This window comes from Hevea brasiliensis, chromosome 15 (genome assembly GCF_030052815.1).
Source record: "Hevea brasiliensis isolate MT/VB/25A 57/8 chromosome 15, ASM3005281v1, whole genome shotgun sequence".
In the NCBI taxonomy this organism is placed as follows: domain Eukaryota; kingdom Viridiplantae; phylum Streptophyta; class Magnoliopsida; order Malpighiales; family Euphorbiaceae; genus Hevea; species Hevea brasiliensis.
In genome coordinates, this window is record NC_079507.1 from 59,071,943 (window position 1) to 59,094,745 (window position 22,803).

At 31.4% G+C, this 22,803-nt stretch overlaps 1 protein-coding gene across 6 annotated transcripts; it reads right to left on the reverse strand.

Moving 5' to 3' along the window:
- Nucleotides 1–188: 188 nt before the first annotated feature.
- Nucleotides 189–17,810, reverse strand: LOC110668739 (uncharacterized). Of its 6 annotated transcripts, none has more exons than XM_058136559.1 (26): nucleotides 17,450–17,809; nucleotides 16,981–17,093; nucleotides 16,741–16,867; nucleotides 16,333–16,431; nucleotides 16,187–16,255; nucleotides 15,928–16,062; nucleotides 15,787–15,855; nucleotides 14,729–14,781; nucleotides 14,488–14,647; nucleotides 13,418–13,582; nucleotides 10,233–10,317; nucleotides 9,881–10,114; nucleotides 8,292–8,395; nucleotides 8,158–8,200; nucleotides 7,130–7,287; nucleotides 6,209–6,319; nucleotides 4,988–5,056; nucleotides 4,698–4,841; nucleotides 4,039–4,113; nucleotides 3,783–3,959; nucleotides 3,576–3,661; nucleotides 2,737–2,791; nucleotides 2,199–2,324; nucleotides 1,965–2,078; nucleotides 919–1,035; nucleotides 189–634 (listed from the first exon to the last, which is right to left on the reverse strand). In XM_058136559.1, exons 1-26 carry the CDS (start codon nucleotides 17,552–17,554, stop codon nucleotides 569–571), a joined length of 2,859 nt encoding a protein of 952 aa, XP_057992542.1. In that variant the 5' UTR covers nucleotides 17,555–17,809; the 3' UTR covers nucleotides 189–568. The 6 variants fall into 6 exon arrangements, 5 of the variants coding, with proteins under 5 accessions (XP_057992542.1, XP_021685787.2, XP_057992545.1 ...); XM_021830095.2 differs by having other exon boundaries at nucleotides 8,292–8,386; nucleotides 17,450–17,808; XM_058136562.1 differs by lacking the exon at nucleotides 4,698–4,841 and having other exon boundaries at nucleotides 8,292–8,386.
- Between the last annotated feature and the right edge of the window lie 4,993 nt (nucleotides 17,811–22,803).

Below are 22,803 nucleotides of genomic sequence, written 5' to 3' on the forward strand. Positions count from 1 at the left end.
ACGAGAAGTTTCAACCAGTATGCTTAAACCAAAACCCAATTCCCTCAACACTCCAATCACCTAAAATCTGGGTATTTCCATTTTAACTGGTATGCTGAACCCTTCATTTAAGCCTATGATCATAAGAAAGAATATTAAAAAAAATAAATATAAAATGTTAAGATGAATTAGAAAGAAAGAACTTAAGGTGATTGAAAGAGTTCTTTTTGTGCTTTTCCCAGATCAAAATAATAAATAAGCCACAATACAAGGGTAGCTCTAACCTGTTAGCAATTCTGAACTGCTCCCAATAAACATATTTACAAAAGGGAGAAACTAATTAATATGCTGTTTTCTATTGGGGGAAAAAAGAGTAGATTTTTTTGTGGTATAAATTTTATCTCCATAGGAAATTGATAGCTGAGATAAAACAGACAATTCTGGTTAGAGGTTCCTGTTAGACTCAACATTGCCGATGATTACCCCGGTGAACCTGTTGGAGGCAGGTTTAAAGCCCATCTTGTTACAGCGCAATGCGACCTTTCCTTGCTACATTGTTGAAGACCTTGCAGAATACTCAAAAGATTGTTTATTGGCGTTTTCTTTGGTAAAGCGAATAACCAACAAGGGCAGACATCAGAAAAGTCCATAACACCTGCCAAGTATCACCAGCAGAGCCTATCATAAACTCCAAATAAACTGTTCAACTGAAGCAATATTAGGCTGTTGGCCAAATGAAATAAGGATGCCCATATCCAATTCCAACTATATTGTTGGATCCCAACAGATATTCCAATGAATATGGAAAATGGTAACATAGATCCCAGATCCAATTCCACCAAAAAAAAAAAAAAAGTGTTTCACAGAAATTGCAAATTCAAATCAAATCCAATGCACAGAATGGCAGCCAAATATATCATCTCAAGGTATTGGAAGTACCGTATTGATGGTCTGCCATCTTTCCAGCCTCTTGATTCTAGATTGCATATCTTCAATTATGCCCTCTATAGGAGCCGCCTCCCTAATTGGTGAGGATTCTGAAGCTGAGCTGTTTCCCTGTCAATTTGGCCATAGTATTATTTTTTTTCTTCTTGTTAGACAAGTTAAAATAATATTAAGGAAATGCACCATTCAAACTGGAAAATATTCAGAGATCAACTTGCAAAAATGCTTCCATGTCCCTCTTGTATGAGCTTAACATTAGAATATTGGAATATAAAATATCGGAAGATTTTAGGATGACATTGTTTTTGACAAAGTCTACATTAGTAATAACTACCCTTAATGAATTGGAGACACCATCCTATGGTTAAGAAGACAAAAAACAAAGTTAAAAAAGTAAAGTTTCTGTAGAAGGCACCTCTAATAGCAACACTCAAATATCAGTAGATAATCAACTGAAACAAACAATAGTAGATGTTGAATAAGCCTTCTTTTCTTTCAGTGATATCTTTCCCCATGCTATTCGATTGCCACCACCACCATCATGATTCGTTATGCTATAGCAACTATTTTTTAAATATTTCTTCATCTGCAGACTTAAAATCTGCAAAAGTTTTAGGCCCTCTACTTTGAATATAATGTTCTTTTTCTCACTTGGATTTATAATTACACCAACATCCATAGTATGAACCACTTTGAACATGGTGGCTGTGCCAGTAAAGCTCTGTCATATGTCATGTTCAGAAACTAGGAGCACAAGCAAAACATCCACAGGGCTACAACAGACTTGTGAATTCTCACATATATAAGTAAAATGAGGTAGATCCAATGCTACTTCACAGAAAATGAAGATAAGAGACAAAATGAGGTTTTTGTCTTCTCATTAAGCATGGTAATAAGAGAACCCAGCCCTCTCTCATTACATCCATGTCTAGTACAGCATATTAGATTCCAAAAGATCCACCTTAATTCCATTGTTGTTCATCTAAAAATAAAATTTTCACACTCAATTGTTTATCATACACTAAATCATAGTAATATACCTGATATTGTATAAATTCAACGAGTTCCTGCAATCTTGCAGTTTGCTGTGTGTGAATTCCACTGGAACTTTGTTCTGTTGCCGGTACCATCTCCAAAATGATTTGTAGATAACTCTTATAAAAAAAGAGCCAGTCAGTTAATGATGAAGACATAAGTTATCCCATTGCTGAAGATACCGCTAACAATACAAACAGACAATGACTATGGCATGTAAAAAAAACTCAAAGCAAAACCTTGGTTGTATATGAACCATCCAGTTTAAGTGTTGAGCCAGCAGCTGCGACTGCATCTTTATTAACCCCTTTAATCTGTAAATAGGGACTAGGGGCATCTTTTAGATGATCAACCTCAACGAGAATCTAAGAGTCAGAAACAAATTTAAATATTTAGGCTACACCAATAACAAGCAATAAGAAAACAGAAACCAAGTTGCATAAAATGATACAACAATAGAGGCGCCAAAGCTAGGGATTCGCCAAGCCACCAAGAATCTTACTTATAATCAGTCTCAGCACATCCCAACAAGCAAAACATGGGTCAAAAAATATATTATAATCATCACTATAATAGCAACAACAATTGATGACAATGGTAATATAATGAAAACCAAACTAAATGGTAGCCAGGATGATCAACTGAGAGTATCAAGTCAATATTGTATTACTGGTTAATTTCAAATTTCCCATATGACACAAGCCATGCTCAACTGCATGAAGAAATGACGTGATGGCAAAAAAAATGGAGAGAAATAAAGATATCCACATATATAACCTTCCCATCTTGGTAGATAAATGCAGAGGCTTCAATGTAAGCTACAGCTTGATACCTGACATAATAAAACAATAAAACACAACATTTCAATGTCTTACAAGTAGAATATCAGCAGTGAAGCATTAAAAGGCAGAACTAAGCGGGCAACAGCATCTTTTAGGATGCAAATTATTTAAGTTTTCAAAAGAATGATATATGTTTATGACTATATATGCATTTAATACTTGAAGATGCAAATTATTTTTCTCCATCTTCATACCAAAATGGAGAATTTCTCTCAATGTTATGATGATAAACAAAGAGATGGATCTCAAGAGGTACCACAGTGAAGAGATTTTGAGCATATCAGCTCCCTTATATTAAGTCACAGGGACACAATATTCTCTAAATTCACTCCTTTTCTGAAACTTCTTCACAAATATAAACCACTGCACTTGTTATTCTACATAATTCCTTTGCAGCATTTAAAATCTGCAATTAAAATTCGATTATTTCCTTCGTTTTGGAGCCATGTATTAATAAACATGTGCAAGTTGGAAAGAAGCTAATGTTGGGGAAATGTGACAAATGGATCTTGATGCAGATTGCACAGTTTGAACAGAGAAAGAAAAGGGGGATAGCTTAGCAGAACAGAAGACTTGTATTGGATGGAGAATCACCTTCCTCCCCCCTCTTTCTTGCTTGAGCACAGACAGCCATACATGTATGGGTTGTGTATCCAGTGTTACAAAATAAGTTCAAACAAATAAATAGTAGCTTTTGTCTCATCTAAGGATGAAAAGCAGGCAATGAAAACAACATTAATAAGCATTGTATTCTACTATAAGTAAACAGCTTACCCAAGGTTAAGAAGACCAGCAACAGTACTAATGCTAATATCAAAATCCACTTTAGGTTGGATGATGAAATTCCCTTCTCTTATTGGCTATCACAATTTCATTAGAAAAAAAAAAGGAAAAAAAAAGGGAGTACACTGCATTATTAAAAAGAGCAAATACTAACAAGAACAAATATCTTATATAAGTTTCAAGAAATTATGTACAAACCTCCCGTATAAGCAATGCAAATCTACCCTCACAAATTCTGACACGTATGCAGTCATTCTCTGTCAACTGTCCATTAGTAGGAATTCCAGAGAGCCTTAAATATATATCAATGAAATTCTGAACAGATCTACATAACTTTGCAGGATCAAGGATTTTTACAATGTCTTGATAAGCCACCTTCATTTATCACAAAACCAAGACTGTCAGATGAAATCATAGTACAAGATTCTATGATTGAAGTCCATAGTGCACTTACCTGCTTGTTACTCTTCAAAACAAATAATGAACTCTCAGGGGAAAGCACTGGGTCAAAGTCATTCCGAATTTTAAGCTGAAATTACATGAAAAGATTGCAAGACCAAAGTTAATCATAAAAGTTACGTGGGTCAGTACCATGTTGAAGAATGCTGTGATGTATGTGACAAGATAACAGTATATTCAAACACACAAATACATGCATACACATCCACATGCAGAGTTAGAATGCAGCACCTAGCATGAATATAAATCAATGTAATGGAACAAGACAAGAATGGTAATTGTCATCATGAAAGGCTTGAAACAAAGGAATTCCAGAAACTGTCCATTATGTCGATGGATTGAACTTTAATATTTGGGTCCATTCCCAGTGACAAATTCATATTTCTTTTCTTGAAAAGCTATTCATGAAAAACTCATATATATGGTTATATTTTTCCTCATTAGGAAATCTTAAATCATTTTTATTAAATGATAGAGCCCAAAAATTTTTCAAGAGAAATTTTTGCATACAGGAAGGATTAATATCTTTAATTATTGCATGTATGCATGTGTGAATCTAAAACTATTGAAATGACCAAATAAAATCTTGGCAACATCATTATTTACTAATCAAGAGAAAATACTACAAGGATCAGGAGCTTTAAGTCCACTAACATGCGCATGAACAAGATGGGGCTCAATATGCTGCTGGAACATTGGAAACACTGTCATCATGACGTCATTTTGGGACATAAAGCACCCCACTCTACTTTTGTCCCTTTGAACCCGAGAAATCAGATGTGAATGCACACCCCCAACCTAGTTTTGCAAAAAACAAAGTTGAGCTACTCTTCATCAAATCAACAACTAAAACTTTTTCATACCAAAAGTACATACAGTCACATACACATTAGACACACAATGGAAAGTAAAACCTTGAAAGTGAGAGTACAGAATCATCTTACAACAGCAATCCACAAGTCAAGTGAGTCCCGAATTTCTGGGTGTAGAGCATAAACACCCTCAAAAATAATCTGGTCAAATGAAAATTAAAATCCACTGTCAAAATTATCTAAAAAAAAGGTAATCTGCATAACTTAATCATATATCAACAGTTTTAACAAAAAAAATTCTGGTCATGAAAAATATCAGATGTCATACTAAAAAGACCGGATATAAATGCCTAGACATTTAGAAGAACACTTACCCTCCAGCAACTTTACTTGAACTTCAGTAAAACTCATTAGTAGCATGGTTTCAATTCAACCATATATGGGGAGTAGATCTGACCCAGGGTTTAAAATTAGTGACACTATTACCATTTTTCAATTGGATACTTCAGAAATTCTTTACATCTTCATGTTTCCTTTCCCTATCAATGGTAACAACAATAAATTTTCATCCAAAATCTCTAAAAAGGACAAGGGGAATGTGGCACTAATGATAAAAAGAAGCAGATGCCCCAGAATTTTTCATAGAGATTTTAAGTCACGCTTGGTCATGGTGATTCAACAAGACTTATGTTGTGTAAGTGTTTAAATAATACTCATCAGAGTGAAACAAGATTAGACAATGTGAGAAAATTCTGAAATTGATTGAAATAGCTAGTGCTCCTTTTCCCCTTCCTCCACCTCTCTCTACTTTCCCCATTTCTCTTCTCTTTCTTCTGAACGCTACATTGTGATTAAAAAACAAGAAAAACAATGTATAACATGTCTGTCATACTTTCTTTCGCTTCGTAGTTCTTATATCATAAAGAGTATGAAAAACATCTCTGCTGCTCTCGAGTACAGATAATTTCTTGATGTGTTGCAAAAGCCTTGCCCCATAGACCCGACCCAGTAATTTGTATAGAATGCCTAAGACTAGGCTTCCATTGGCAATAATTATTTGCTGTAAATGCCTTATTACAGAACAAGGTGCCATACTAATATGAAACTATGCAGTTGTCTTAAGGAAAAATTATTGAATCTCTAAGTCCTCATAAAGTAGAACTTAATCTAGTAGAAGGCCTGAAATCACACAATATGAGACTTCATAACTTTATCACCTTGTAACATTCACTTTTCCCTAATGACTTTTAGACTTTATTTTAGAATGCCATACAAAGATAAAAACAACTTAACAAACATAAACTGAAAAAAGCAAGTTCTAAGAACAATATATGATCAAGTATAATAACAAACCACACCACAGTCTTCAGAAACATCAAGTTCCTTGAAGCCACTACGAGCACCAGTCTCCAAATCAAATATGGGCACTTTAGCAGTTCTGCCACTCCTTATGTCATTGATATTCTGTAAACAAATGACAAATATGAAGGCTACTATAACATGAGTAAAAAAAATTTCCAGCAACTACTAATAAAAATACAAAAATAAATTGTGCACATCCTCTTTTATCCAAATATCACCAATTATTATTCCTAAAAAATAAAATTATCTGCAATTCTAATCAGTAGATAGAGAATTGTTAGTGATCTCGCTAAGGACGATTCATTCATTGGTCAGGTTTATAAGAGGTTCACACATGGTCCTAAGAAGAAGGTAGTCTAGTCAATGTTAAAATTATTATTAGTATTTATTATTTTCAGTATCGTACTAATTGTTTATTGATCAGTTGAACTATGTCTGTTTTGGATACTAAGACTTTGGAACACATGTCAGTTATGAATCCTAGGAATTAGGAGAGCATTTAGGAGCAATTCCAGATATACATGTTTTATATATTATTATGTTTCGGTGTTGAATGTAAGCAGTATTTTCCTTATGGAAATCTCAAATTTCCTAGAGATTGTTGGGTTCTATCTTCTTCAGCGCTAACTACCAACCAAAGGTAAACAAGGTAGAAAAACAGCCAAGAGAAATTCAGTTAAGGATCATTATCTAGATTTTCCTGTTCACCATCCCATAACTAGATCCATAAGTAAGGTTCATAACAAGAATCCAAGTCATATTCTTGTCGAGCAATGTATATGAGGCTAAAGAATTCACATCTTAACTATGATCATCACATTTCGCAAGTGGAGATGTTGGACAAGAAAAACATATAATTACCAAATGTACCAGAGTAGGAAAAACAAATTTACACCATTAATAGCATCTTACCTTTGCCAGCACGGATAGATCAAGAGAGCGAAAATCATCATGCTTAAAATCTTTCACTTGTTCAGATATAAAGTAGCTTTCAAGGGAAACTACTTCACAACCAACAATATTTGCCATTTTATGAGCCAGGCTAGTTTTTCCAGACCCACTTGGACCTCCTGCAAAAAGAAGACATTATATACTATGTGTGTGTGACTGATAAACAACATCAAAATAAGACATTATTTTAATTCCTGAATGTTTAATATTTTTCATCCAAATAAGAATTTACTATTAAAGTAGTTCACATGGCTCATTTCTGGACCATTTGAGTAGAAAATAACCACAATTAAGATATTAAAAGAACTACAAAAATAAAGAGACTGAGTACTCATCAATTTCTCCTCACAGAAAACAATTGACAATTTAAATACTAAAGATATTTAGGTCTCTATATGTAGTTCTAATGACCTACAAACCCAAGTTGAGGCTAATACTAACCAATAAATATTCCACAGCTTTCAAACCAGAAAATAGATTTTGTTACCAATGATTGTCCCTTATCCAGTTGTAGAACTTATCATGCAAATGAGAGAGTCATGATTTGTATGCACTATTGTGTCAAGATAAATAGGTTCTCATTCATTATTATTACATTCAATATCATATTCTCTTTGCGCTCTTCAATTTCAACAATGTCTCTGATTCAGAATCAATTTATTTCTTAGATGATTAAGAATTTGATTCCCCATCAACTTCTAGAGCAAAGCACAGTCATTTGAATTAATAAAATCCCTCAACAACCTTTGACATCAGTGCCTGTTAAAGTACCAGCCATAATTCTGCAATAGTTACTAAAGGAAGAAGCATGTTCCAATCATAACATGCCAATCTGATATCCAAATTTTGTGTTTCATAAGGTCAGCATCCAACATCTATATTTAGGATTCAATAGAAGAGGATGCTACGAGTTAACACTTCCATAATACATAAACTTGACACAGAAAAGATATCAGAGAGAGGGATTCAATCTTTAAAAGACGTATTACCAATTCCAACTATGACAGGAGGACCTTTATACTCCAACAAAGCCTGAAAAAATTATTAAAAAAAGCATCATTATACCTAAAGGTATACAATTAATCTCCCATGGGAAATTTTATTGACTTATTTCAGTCCTTACCTGTATTGCTTGAACAGCAAGAAGCAGTCCTCTATCCAAGTCATATGAATCAGACATTGGAACAAGTTTCATGGTATCCCTGAAAGAGGAAGGATCTGTGGTTGCTTCATGAGAGAAATCTATCATTTCCCTAATACAGTTGATTAACAAGAGGAAAAGAAATTTGCTATGTATGGGAAAGGGAGGAAAATGGGAAGAATGGAAAGGTGGAAATTTTTAAAAAGATTATATTTTCCCTTTTCTAGGAGAGATAAAAATAGCGCGAAAGCAAATGAGATGATTAATTACCCCAACCATCCCTCAACTTAGGTAATTATTTTAACTATTTTATTTCAATCACTCAACTTCAATTTGTTAAAATAAAATTCCTCAACTTTAATTTTATTTCAAAAAAAGTCCTTCTAACCAGCAATAACAGGTTTTTTAGGTAAAAAAATAAAATAATTATTATTTTACTTTCTCTTTTCTGAAAAAAAATATACTTTTACCCTCTTTTTTAAAATTACTACTTTATCCCTCTTTTCCAAAAATTACTATTTTACCGCTTCAACCATCAAACACTAAGATTAATAAAATAATATATATTAATAAAATAATATTTTAAATTTTTAAAATTTTAGGGGTGTCCCTCTTTGGCTAATCCAGATTAGTTATGGATTTACCATTATAGTTTAATTACATAATTGCCATTAATGTTTAAAAATTAACTTATTTTACTTTAAAACAATCTAAAGTTGTAATTATGATCCTAGTTAAATTGAAACTTAATCTAATTTTTTTAATTCAAATTATATTTTAGAAAATTATTTTTTAAAATTAAAGTGGGCAAGTAAATTAATTGACACTTGAATTATATTATTTAATTTAAATAAAATTTTAGAAAATAGTGCTCTAAAATTAAAGGGCAAATAGAATTATCTATTAATGAACTCAACTAAAGTTTAATAAATTTTAAATTAATAACAAATATAAAATATAAATTAATAAATAATTTTATTAACAAATTTAATAATGATAATTTTATTGCAAAAAATAATGTCAATTAATTTGACCATAAGCAATTAGGAATGTGAGAGAGAGAGAGAGAGAGAGAGAGAGAGAGAGAGAGAGAAGGAAAAATTAGAAAATGGTAATTTTCTTTTTGAAAAAGAAGGGCAAATAGTTATTTTTCTTTTTTTATCTGGAATCTTGCTATTGCAGGTTAGGGTGACCTTTTTTGAAAAAAAATTAAAGTTGAGTAATTTTATTTTAAGAAATTGAAGTTGGGTGATTGAAATGAAATGACAACTTAAGTTGAGGGATGATTGGTGCAATTGACCTCAAAATGGCAAAAAAATTTCCTCAAAAACTTGGGAGGAAAATGGTTGAAATAGAAAATACAACTATCCTTCCAACAATATATTCAACTATAAAAAGGCAAAATTGTAATTTTACCATTATAAAACAACTTTCCCATTATTTTCCTTCCTTCATCCCAACAAAAGAGGGAGGGAATAATTTTCACCTCTTCAAATTTTCTTCATCCCATTTTCTTTCCTCCCAGGATTTGTTTCCAAATATAGTTTTAGGTTTAGGTTTAGGAGACTTACCTACAACTGAACTTCCAGTATGTGGCGAATCCAATGGCATGAATCGCCATGTTGCTACAAGAGGTTCCATTTGAGATTTTGTTGGGGACCGAGTCCATGGCTGAGATAGATCCTCAAGCCGAATAACTAGATTTGGAGTAGTACGGATAGGCCTTGGGGCAGCAATCAATCTGTCTTGATTACTAGTCATGGAAGTATTGGACACAGGTGGTGGCGTACTCAAACGTGGCACCCCTGCAAGTGGAGTTGGCTCACTGAAGAAAGCAATCATAAAAACAAGAACAAATGCATGGCCGTAGAGTAATAGAATAATCATGATGCCGGATTATTAATTATGTTGCTAAATCCCAACCTTTTCTCTCAAGAATCAGTTCCAGATATGACTTGGTGATCCATGGTCCATTCACACCCATCCTTGATGCTTCTGCTCCAACAGTCTGTAGAATAAAAGAATAAACAAGATAAAAAGTAAGCTTGGTCAATAATCAACCTCAAATAGTGCAAAACCAACCAGATTTCTAGTTGTTCTGAACCAAAGTGACGACAAAAACGATCGGATACTTGCAATTAGATTAGATGATAGACTGATAGTTAATAACTTCTAGCCAAACATATTATATATTTCAGGAAAAAAATGTACACAAAATGGAGATGTATATATTACAAAATAAAGTTGAAATATCAAGCCTGTCACCAACAAAATGCATTGATGAAAGAAAATGTAGTCAAATCAACCTATTCAATTACATGCTAATTCTATAATAGAAAGAAATATCTCCCATGATTGGGACACTTTCTATTGAAATAATATACGTCAAAAGATCCTTGGAGACACCAGACCTGATTCAAACCATGCAAAACACTCATCTATAATATACACAAAAGTGGCTTAAAGTGTATAACTTTAGCATGGACTATAAAGTACATAAAAAAAATAGATATTAACCAAAAAACTTTAAATAATTTATAATTTAATCTCAACAAAATCCTATTTATATACAAGAAGTTAAATCAAATTATATATTCAATCAATTACTCTATGTTTCCTAATACAATATGGATTCTTTAACAACGATTGTAACTTGTAAGACAACATTTTTATTTGTATATGAATTCTCAAACTGCAGTGGAAAGACAATAGTCACAGGTCACAACACTTGCGTATAAGGATATGTACTGAGCATGCTCTTTGCAATTCAAATGTGCTAATGCACATTCAATTTAGATTTCAAAATTAACTCTCAAGATGTTTTTGGGGGCTTTGCTAATATATATGAAAACCAACTTCAGTAACGTCCTTGCTCTTGTTGTTGATACAATGTCTGTACTCCTTACAACCCGTGAAATTAATCTAAGTTTCAATGAATTTATGGTAAACTGCGTATTTCTATTAGCTAAATGAATATAAGCAACTCCTGATATATTCCTAAATCAACTAGAATTTGTAATTTTATATTGCACAAGTCCTTCTATGTCAATAAAAATTTATATTTAAAGAAGAATTTCAATATAATTTATTAAATAATGCTACTACTTAACATTAATATATGTTTCCCATATTTTTCAATCATCACTTTTTTTTTGTTACAACACATGCTCAACTCAACTAAGCTTTTATCCCAAAGATTTGGGGTCGGCTATATGGATTCGTTTTCTCCACTCTAAACGATTTTGGGTTAAATCCTCAGAAATGTGTAATGCTTCTAGGTCATGTTGTACTACTCTCCTCCAAGTCAATTTAGGTCTACCCCTTTTTTTCTTTCTATCCTCTAACCTAATGTGCTCTACTTATCTAACTGGAGCCTCCGTATGTCTACGCTTCACATGACCAAACCATCTCAATCTCCCTTCTCTCAACTTATCTTCAATTGGCACCACTCCTACTTTTTTTCTAATACTCTCATTACGGACTTTATCTAGTCTAGTATGGCCACTCATTCACCTTAACATTCTCATCTCTGTAACTCTTATCTTAGACGCATACGACTCTTTCAGTGCCCAACACTCACTACCATATAACATAGCCGGTTGTGTGACTGTACGGTACAATTTTTTTTCAACTTATTGGGAATTTTACGATCACATAAAACTCCCGTGGCACGTCTCCACTTCAATCATCCGGCTTTAATCTTATGATTAACATTCTCCTCACATCCCCCATCTACTTGAAGGACTGAGCCTAGATATTTAAAGTGAATACTTTGGGACAGTACCACTCCATTCAAACTAACTCCTTCCCTATCACCAGTTTGGCCTTCACTGAACTTGCAATGCATGTATTCTGTTTTCGTTCTACTTAACTTAAAACCCTTTGACTCTAGAGTACTTCTCCAAAGCTTTAGCTTTCTATTGATTCCTTCTCGTGTCTCATCTATCAGAACAATATCATCCGCAAACAACATGCACCAAGGAATATTCTCTTGTATGTGTTTCGTCAATTCATCTAAAACTAATGTAAAAATGTAAGGACTTATGGCTGACCCTTGGTATAATCCAATTGATATCGGAAAATCTCTTGTGTCCCCTCCCACTGTGCGCACAATAGTAGTTGGTCCTTTATACATATCTTTCAACACTTGTATGTACCTAATAGATACCCTCTTTTGTTCTAACACATTCCATTAGACATCTCTTGGAATACTATCAAAAGCCTTCTCCAAATCAATAAAAACCATGTGTATTAATTTAAATGAATCCATTAAATTCTAAACCTTTAATACTTAGAGGAATAAACAATTGAACAAGTCTATTAATTGCATAACAAAAGGCATTTGAAATTTATGCAAATCACATGCAACACACGTATAAATTTTACTGTTCAAATAGAAACCGAAAACAACATGCATGTTTTAAGGCTTTACGAACTCTTATCATGTTATTTAAACACAAGCACCTAAGAGTATCCATCTGTAAGACCTGCATGTTGGAACACAAGTCCAAATCATAACCTACCACGAAACTTATTGATAAACTGCATACGCTTTCACAAGTATGGTCCTTTTTATGAAGAACACAAGAAAAAGCACAATGTTACAGACCCAGATAAGCAGTCCACCTAGTTTCCTCATTTTCAAAGTGGTACACTCGTGTAGATGTTGCCAGGATGAGACCGTATTTCAAGACATATCCATTTCTACATGAAGACAGTCTAACAACCCAAAACTGACATAACTATTCTTTCCACTTCCAATTTTATTTTGGTTCATCACATTTTTATTCTTTCTTTGTGCGTGAGCATGCAAATGTGTGTGTTATTTGTCGTAAGAAACAAAGATTTTACTCTATAGGATGAACAATCTAATTTGTGAATCCCACATACCAATGCCAATAATCATCTATTATTTTCACCATTGTTAATAGAATTTTTTTAAGAAAAATTCTTTTCTTTAAAAAAGAAGAGCTAAATGCATAAAACAGTTCTAGTCATCATCCAATTACCTGCTCAAACTATTGGCAAAGCATATCAGACCAAGAAACAAATAAATAAATTTTAAAGCCTCCCAGATTTTATCTTTAGGTAGAAAGATAGATTCATACTTTTCTATCCATGCCCCTCAGCACCATAAATGTCTCGCCAAGGGTATCAATTGTCTCCAGTGACATTGAAAGATTGCCATTACTGACAGAAGTAGATGCTCGTTTGTAACTGACTACAACAGTATACCCCAAAGCCAACAAACCACCAAGAGTCATTCTTCCAACCTGTCTCCATATCATGAGATAAACCATTAAGTAAAACCAGACAAGCTAAAAATTCTACAAAAGGTGACAATCTAATTTTTAAGCAGTTCTGTGCATGCATTTACAGTAATATGATAATGTTGTCCCACAAAAACAGGCATCATAATGAACGATGAAAAGCGGTATTCAAGCAGGGATCAAATGTTTCTAAATACCACTTAAAAATGCCATCACAGAAAATTGTCTGCTACCATTTTCAATAATGATAACAGCATCTATAGCAAGGAGAAAAGCCTGCAACTTGAATCCAGGATCCAAATTTCTATATCAAATTGCCTCTGTGGAGCAGAGCCCATGCGGACAAAATTATTGCTCAGAGCCTTAAGCATTGTTCCTATTATCATTTTTTTCTTCAACTTGTATTTGTCGTATTGACAGACTAGATTGTTTGTAGTGTACCATAAAATTTAGTAGTTTTGTGAAGCATGATTAACTTACAAATAACAATTCACATTACCATATCAAGCTATATGTTGAAGAATCTGAATTAATCAAGGGTCCATGAGTTCCTTTAAACTTTAATAAGAAACCATTCTTCATTTCATAATGTATTGAACCACTGTATCGTTTTGTTCAGAGCAAAAGAAGATTCAGGTAATATTTTTGAAGTTGAAGATTTTGTGGGAAATTTTAAAACTGCATCTGTACATTTATGCCTAGAATAGAAACTCAGACATTACATTCAGTATCCCCATTGCCCATAAGTGCTTATGTCTATCTGGAAAGTAAAATTTCAATTTTAAAGCTATTTCCCCAGTCAGGTATGACAATTACATGCAAAACATTATAAACCAAAATCAAATTGAATATTGATAACAATCTTCAATATCCACGTTTATGCTAGAATTGCAATTGAGAACCCTTACCTCAAACTCAGCTTTTGGCCTGATAATGAAATTTTTATCAACAATCCTCTGATCCCCAAGTGACAGATAGTATTTAATACCAGATTGCCGCACCTTAATCCAGTCACTGATTCGTGCTTCTTCACTTGCTGATGGTGCCCTAAGGTACATCTCAATAAAACTGCTAAGAGAACAAAATATTAATTTTCTTTATACTGATACTATGGTAAAAAAAGAGCAAGAGTCTAGGAGAACAACTCACTTATCTATTTGTGGCTCTGCTCCTTGAAAGGCATAAGCAGACACATCTGGAGACTGTCACAATATTTTAACATGTTACCAGAGGTTCCAAAGAGTGAGTATTTACTAACAACTAACCATAAGTTTTAAACAGAAAAAGAGGGGGGAAAAAACTTAAGGATGTGTGCAGTAACAAAAAATTCAAGAAAGGACAATTCCAGAGAATCTTTTCACAAGCAACAATGTTAGAAATTAATAAAGGCAATAAAACAAGACATGCAACATTCAGTGCTTTGACTAAGGCCATGTAAATGCTATGGAACAGCCCATGCAATTTCATTTTAGACTTGGGGAAAGGCGAAAGGAAAAAAAAAGAGCATTCATTTCCTATTGATTGATTTGAACGTTTATCAAGAAAAGTTACATCATAAATATTGGAAAATCCTTCTTTAGTCATTCTATCGATACTAACACATCCATGACACATTAGTGACGCATAATTACAAACCATGATACATAAAGAGCATGCTAAGCCTAACAAAATTGAGCAAGCTTCAAACAGCACTGGTTCAAATTGCCACAAGTGAAACAAGCTTCATTAGAGGAAAGCAATTCTAACTGTGAATACATGTCAAACTTCTATCTAGGAGAAGTTTTCTTTTATTCCATCAACTGCTTCTGTTAATTTCTATCTAAAACAGCAACTTAAAAAAAAAAAAAATTACATTTTTTTACCAGTATGACGTCAAATGTAACGCAAGAATTTTCCACCAAATGAACTTTTATTAACCAGGAAATGCCTCCTCTGTGCACATCTTATGAGTTAAGTTGGGGGAAAGAAAAAGAAAACAAGAAATTTTTTGGGCTTTCCTCAACCACAAGTAAATTTTGAATTTTCAAAAGGTTCCATTAAATTTTATATTGGCATTAAGGGTGTGCCAAATTTTCAACTAATCGTGTACTAAGTAGCTACCTGACTCATAAAGCAAATGTAGCAGTGTAAACAAGAACAAGAGTACTTCTCATGCATGTAAATTGTTACGATAATTAATAAAGAAGGGCTACAGAAGAAGTGCGGACCTCACTCCTGCATTTCAACTTGTAAATTGCTTCTCTAAATGAAGATACAAAGCTGTTGTTTATCCTAATCTGCACAATAAATCCATGATATAATGAACCAGCAGTTAAAACTTCAAAACATTAGGACATTGTAACACCAACCTGTGCATGATGAAGATCTGGCTCAATGTGTTTTCTAAACAAAGGGAAAATACTGTCGATAAGGTAATCCAAAGAACAAGAATCTCCTATGTCATATCGAACTTTGGAAAGAAGACTAAAATGAACTCCACCAACCTGATCCACCAACCGTATTTTGAATTCAATGTATCCATAACTAAAAAGTAAAATCAACTAGTAACTTAACTTCAAAAACTAATGATTCAAATCAAAGTGTTACTCCTTAGGATTAGAAAGTTACCACAGCCACCCGAATATCAAGCAAAGAGCGCAATCTTGCATGCAAAGCATAAGTACCATCAACTATTACCTAAGAACAAAATGAAGAGAAATGAACTCCTTGGAATAATTGGTTAATCATAATAACTGCTAGTTACACTGACTTACCACTCCAGATGAAACACTGTTTATTCTCTTTGAACCAACACGTCTCTTCTGTTGATAATCAAACACTGGTATAGAAGTGTCTTTACCTTTCATCAAATCCTATTTTCAACATAAAACTCAACCATATAAGTAAACACAAGAACAAATGTATTAAAGCAAAGCACATTATTGTAAGTTGTTCAGTGCAGCATTGATGAGATAATATACTTCTTGTTTTGACCTGATCAGCAAACAGATTTCCGCCACAACAAATAAGCCCATAGTTTACTTATCAATGACTTCAAAACTTTTGGAAAACTACAATAATAGTCAACTTAAAACTGTAGAAACCTTTCATTTAGTAATCCAGTTACATCCAGTATAAAACATTTGAGTACCACTATTAAGAAACAGAAAGAAAATACAAACCTCAAGATTATGGACTAATGCATCAAAATCAATTGAATCCAAATCATTCCCATCATCAGTTCCATATCGATAATTCTCCATTGATATAACAGTGCAACCAATTACAGATGCTACCTTCTCTGCTAAGCTTTATGGATCATCGAATGAGCAAAACAAATTAGAAAGTGAAAACAAACTGTACAAGTCTTCCCCCAAAGAAATTTCAAAAGTAATAAAAACATATTTATAAAGCATAATTACCTTGTTTTGCCCGAACCGCTAGGACCACCAATGCCAACTGTAACAAGACCCTCCTTTCTCTCTCTGAGTTCTTGAATGGATTTTACTAACAAGTAAAATCCACGATCAAAAGACTGCACCCCAAAACAATTTCACAATAATTATACGAAATTAAATCTCAATTCTAAAGAGGACCAACGTTAATGACATGGAAATATCCTATCATTTCGAAAATTGATCTTATAATACATGAAAATATAACTTAACGTTGACATGCAAAGCGATGAATAAATAAATTGTATATATTGATGAATGCATAATTGAAATTAGAATCGAAATTGTAAACGAAACTACCAAATTGAGTAACATTTGTTACTAATTCAACGAGGAACCGATTGCACAGAAAGCATTACCACTACAAATCTACAGAAACAAAAGTATAATTATTTAAAAACAAATGAATATAAGAAATTGGTGAGAAGAGGAGTACCGCATGGAGAGGGAGGGATTGGAGGATGGAGGAAGTGGAGGGTGGTTGTTGGAAAAAATCACGGCCTCCTTCTTGAAGAACTCGCTGAACAACCTCATCGTCCATTTCTCCAACAAATATTGCAGTGGAAATGAATAAAACCTAATTCCTTTTTGCTTTTATGCACTTAATTGTTGTCAGTTATTTTCTGGTTAGTTGCAGAGAGAAAATCGATCGAAATAATAAAAATAAAACTCGAGAGACTCGCTAGAGAAAGAGAAAGGGGAACGTTTTCTTTTCCTTTTTCTTTCGTGCCTTTATTTTCTCCCCACTTTGCTTGCAAGTTATGCGCAGCTCCCGCTCGTTTTCTTTCGCCACTATTTCACCTTTTCCTTCCCATTTTTATTCTTTATCCCCATTTTTTGGCAAGTCACCTGCTTTGCACGTGTCTTTTTTTTTTTTTTTTGCAGTAGGGGGAGTGTAAGTGCTTTTTTTTTTTTTAAATATGATTATATTTTATTGCTATATAAAATATGATCACATTTAATTTATTTGATTGTATGATATAATTATAAAAATTATTTAAAATAATAATAATAATAATAAAAGACAATGCTATTTAAATTTTCCTTTATTTTTTATTTTAATTAGATTTTCTTAATTTTAAGTAATATTTATTTATTATTAATTATAATTGTGAAAAATCTAAATCATACCATAAAATTCATTGTATTTCACTAAAAAAATCATTTTATATAAATTTAATTAAATTTATATGATAATAAATGTTGTTATTCATATATATTATACTTTAATTGAAGGCTAATAAAAAGAAAAAAAAATGCATTTTTCGATAATTTTGAAAAAACTTTAAAAAATGAAAAATTCAAATAATTTTACAGACTTTACCATTGTCAATATAATTTAACACAATATAATTACAACTCCATATCAGAACTTTACAATTGTCAAAAGTTAAAAATCAAATAACACTCAAACTCATAAGAAAATCAAAGACATTTTAGGAACCTCATATAAAAATATTGTTGTGAAATGATGTCATTTTTATTATTATTTTTTTTTTAGTCTTGAGTGAGTGTATTATATTAGTGCTGTGAATGTGTTCATGTGTTATTAAAGGATCTATTATCTATATAAAAAAAAAGGATAAAAAAAATATTTTAATTGGAATAAATTATTTATTTTTATAATTAATATTAATTTTCCGTATTAAAAAAAATACAAACTTTTAATCATATTGCACATTTATATCTGACTAATAAAAATAAATTAATAAATTGAATAATTCAATAAATCAATTATGATTTAATTATTTTTTTTTTCATTTAATTTGTGACATAACAACAATTTAGAGAATAGAGATTGTTTTAAAATTAAAAGAGTTGCGATTAGTAGGGAATATATAAATATAATTATATTTATATGTTAAAAAATGTTATTATTTATAAATTATTTTTTACTTAAATATTAATAAAAGAAAAAAATAATAAATGTATTTTCTAATAATTTTAGAGAAATTTTAAAAAGTAAAAAAATCCAAATGATTGGACAAAAAACTCAATGCAGTTACTGTGAACGTATTCCCACATCGTTAAGAGATTTTTATTTTTGCCAGAAGAAAAAAAAAATAAAAAAGGAAAAAAAATTAGGATAAATTATTTACTTATATATTATATTAAAATTAATATTTAATTTTTTATATTTAAATAATAAACTTTTAACTATACTATACATTTTAATTTCAAATAATAAAAAGTAAATTATTAAATTAAATAATTCAATAAATTAATTATCAATAATTGAATTTTTTAAATTTTAATTTTCATCGATTGGCTTTAAAATTGCATGTCAACCAAATAGTGGGTTACAAGTTTGATGAAGGTAAGAATATAAATAATTTGAAATTGTGTCCATATAATAAGAAGATAATGTTTAAAAAATTAAAATAAATTTTTAAATTCGATCAAACATTAATTAAAAATTAAAATAAGGAATAACAATACTTTTACTCAAACTGAAACAATAAATTAATACAAAAATCCACCAAAATTTAAAAGATTTAAAACGATATAATCAGCTATTGAACAACGTTGTTTATGTTTTTTATATGCAAAATTGTTAAAATAGATTTATAATTGGAAAATAGATAAAATAAATTTTAAAACAAAACAACAATATAATAACTAAATTTAAAGTATAAATCATATTAATTTAATTATATTATAAATACAAAATACAATGAACCTAAATTATAATTAATCGCTGTTATTTATGATGTTTCAGTCTCTCCATTCAATAACGAAGGCTTTTAGAATTAAAATAACTTTTTAAAATTAAGAACCAATTCTTGTTGAAATTGATTGATGATGAAATTCCAATCAAGCTCAGGCCTTAAAGATAAGCCAATTACACAAAGCTGATCACAGAGCAAGAGATACAGTAGAAAAACCAGAGTAATTATATACTAAAATGTTAGTAGTATGCCCTAAAACATATCATTTAATATATATCTTGTACATATTTTATTAATAAAAATGTAAATTCACTTTTCTGTTTATATAATATATTTTTGTGTAACAGAAAAGGTCCATTGATATTTTGTTAGAAATTCTATTCTTAAGTTGTTAAGAATATGAGTGACAGTATTTCTAGCATAAAGTATCATAAATTGGTTCACAATAAGGACATGACTTATCTAGAAAAATTGTAATCATGTTTTGTTTTCAAGTTATTTATATGATATGTAAATAAGATGGAATGGTGAGTCTCATGCCATATAACAAACATGATAGGCACTTATGCATGATAAGTAGGCCGAACCAGTAACACATATGACAAGCACATGGAGTTTACTCTTGTCAATGCATTGTCATATATCATATCAGTGCATATAATCTTTAGACCTGAGATAACACAGTTATCTTGTATATAGGTGGTTTGAGTTTAATATTGCTTTCATACTTGTACTGTGCAAGAGTATATGGGCATGTGTTGGCTCCTACCAGTTATATATGAAGATAAATGTTGATCAAGATGGAATCTGTTACCCTAAATAAATAGGGATAAAATCCTATTTTCATTTAATTGTTCTTGATATTTCAAGTTCTTGGCTAGGACAGACAGATTTAATCAGAAAATAGTTTCTGATGAGAAAATCTTTTAATCAATAATTGGAATTAAAAGTGAACATAATATTCATAGCAAATGGGGTTTGACATAAATCATGACTTCAACTCGAATTGGGATTTTGTAACAGAGAGATTCTTGTGCATGGTAACATATGATTATAGGTTCATTTAAGGTATTCCTTATTACTAATTGGGTGGCCATGACATGCTATGCTAGGTGTTGTCTATGAGGTGCCTAAAATGATTTAGAGAAATCATTTAGGGTAAGAAAATGTTATGATGATATTAAGAGTTGATATCATATCTCATTGCCAATTAGTGATGAGCCTAGTGAGTCACACACATACACAAGTAATCACCAAGTTAAATATGATTTAATTAATTAATTAAATAGTTTAATTGATTAATTAAATAGGTTTGATTTGCAATTAGATTGCAAAGTCCCTAGCATGGCTTGAAACTAAATCTAGGTTATTGGATGTATAGTATAAGTTAAATTTATATTTAAAGTGTTTAAATATGAATTTAATTGTGAGAAATTAATTAATGGAGATTAATTAATTAATTTATATTTGATATAAATTGATTAGAAGAGGAGAAATAATTATTTTGAGTTTAGAACTCAAAATTACAATACAAGGGTAATTTGGTCATTTCACAAGGTGACATATGGCACCATGAGATGGTGACACATGGCATCATAGTTTGTCATTTGTCTTCCTATCATGCAAGATGATCAAAGTCAAGATTAAGTCTAACTTTGACACTTAGCTTAATGTGATTAGGTCAATTAAAATTAAGATGCAATCAGGTGATGACATGTAGTAAGGGTTTTAAGTGATGACCTAATTATATAAAGTGAGAGAAAATAAAAATCAACCACTCTTCTTATTTTCTCTCAAGTGTGCCGCCACCTCTATGCTCTTCTCCTCTCTTCATATTCTCTCATCAATTCAAAGAAAATGATCCAAGTTTCTTTGAATTAAAATCACTAGAAATTATTTCTAGTGTCCTATACACATCTACAATCTCTCTAAAGGCAAATCCCTAATTTCTAATTTGTTGGCAAGGCTTGAGAAGCTAGTTTAGGGGCTGCCCATTGGTGATCTTGGTGTGGACAAACTAGAGGGACAACATTTGGGGTCCTAGGTGCTTCACAAAGGTACCAATCACATCTACAGTGCATCAAAAGGTTAATGCACATATTCTTGTATCAATCTAAGGTTCTAATGAATTAATTTGTTAATTCAAAAATCTTAAATGGCAAATGTAGATCCTAATACATATTAAAGTATTTTAATATACAATTGAACATTGAAATCAATTAGGTACATAATGAATCTTGCATGATGTATGAGACCCTAGAAGAAAATTTTTGAATTCAATTTTCTAATCTAATAATTTTCATATTTTCGCTCCTTCAATTAGTATCAAAGCCACTATATTTGCCATTTAGATTGTTTAATGTCTGATTTAGTTGTGTGATTTGATAAAAAATTGATTGATTTATTGCTGGTTGCAATCATCAATGGTGACAGCAAAGTGTTGAATCCATATGGTGCGCATGGTTTATAACCTCCATGGTGCGCATGGTATTGGGCTTCAAATATACAATTGTTGTATATTTTTAAGGCTTATAATTAATTAAATTGTTTAATTAAGATTTTTAATCACACAATTAAATTTTGATTTATTTGTTTGAATGAGATTCAAATCTGAATTTTTAAATTTGGTTGAATGAGATTCAAATCTGAATTTTTAAATTTGTTTTGAATAAGATTCAAATCTGAATTTTTAAATTTGGTTGAATGAGATTTAAATCTGAATTTTTTAGTTGAATATGAGATGTTCAATTTAATTTTAGTATATATGTTTTATTTAATTATTAAATGGTAATATGCATGATAGATGATCATGGATAATAAAAGACCAATGTGATTGGATTTATTTTTTTTATTGTAAATTAATTAATTTATTTTGGTGGCATGTATTATAAAGGTTGTAATATTTTTTTGTTGTAATTTCATTTATTTGAGGACTTTAAAGTCCATGTTCTTGTAAATTTGCTTTGGTATGCCAAGGATTACAATGTAATGGATTGCAAGAAGATCAAGGAGGTCAAGAGCATTGGTGGGACCAGTGAGAGGAATTCAAGATCAACTATTGATTATGTACTCATTCAGCAACTCTTGTAAAATGAATGAATGAAATGCACCTAGGAACGCC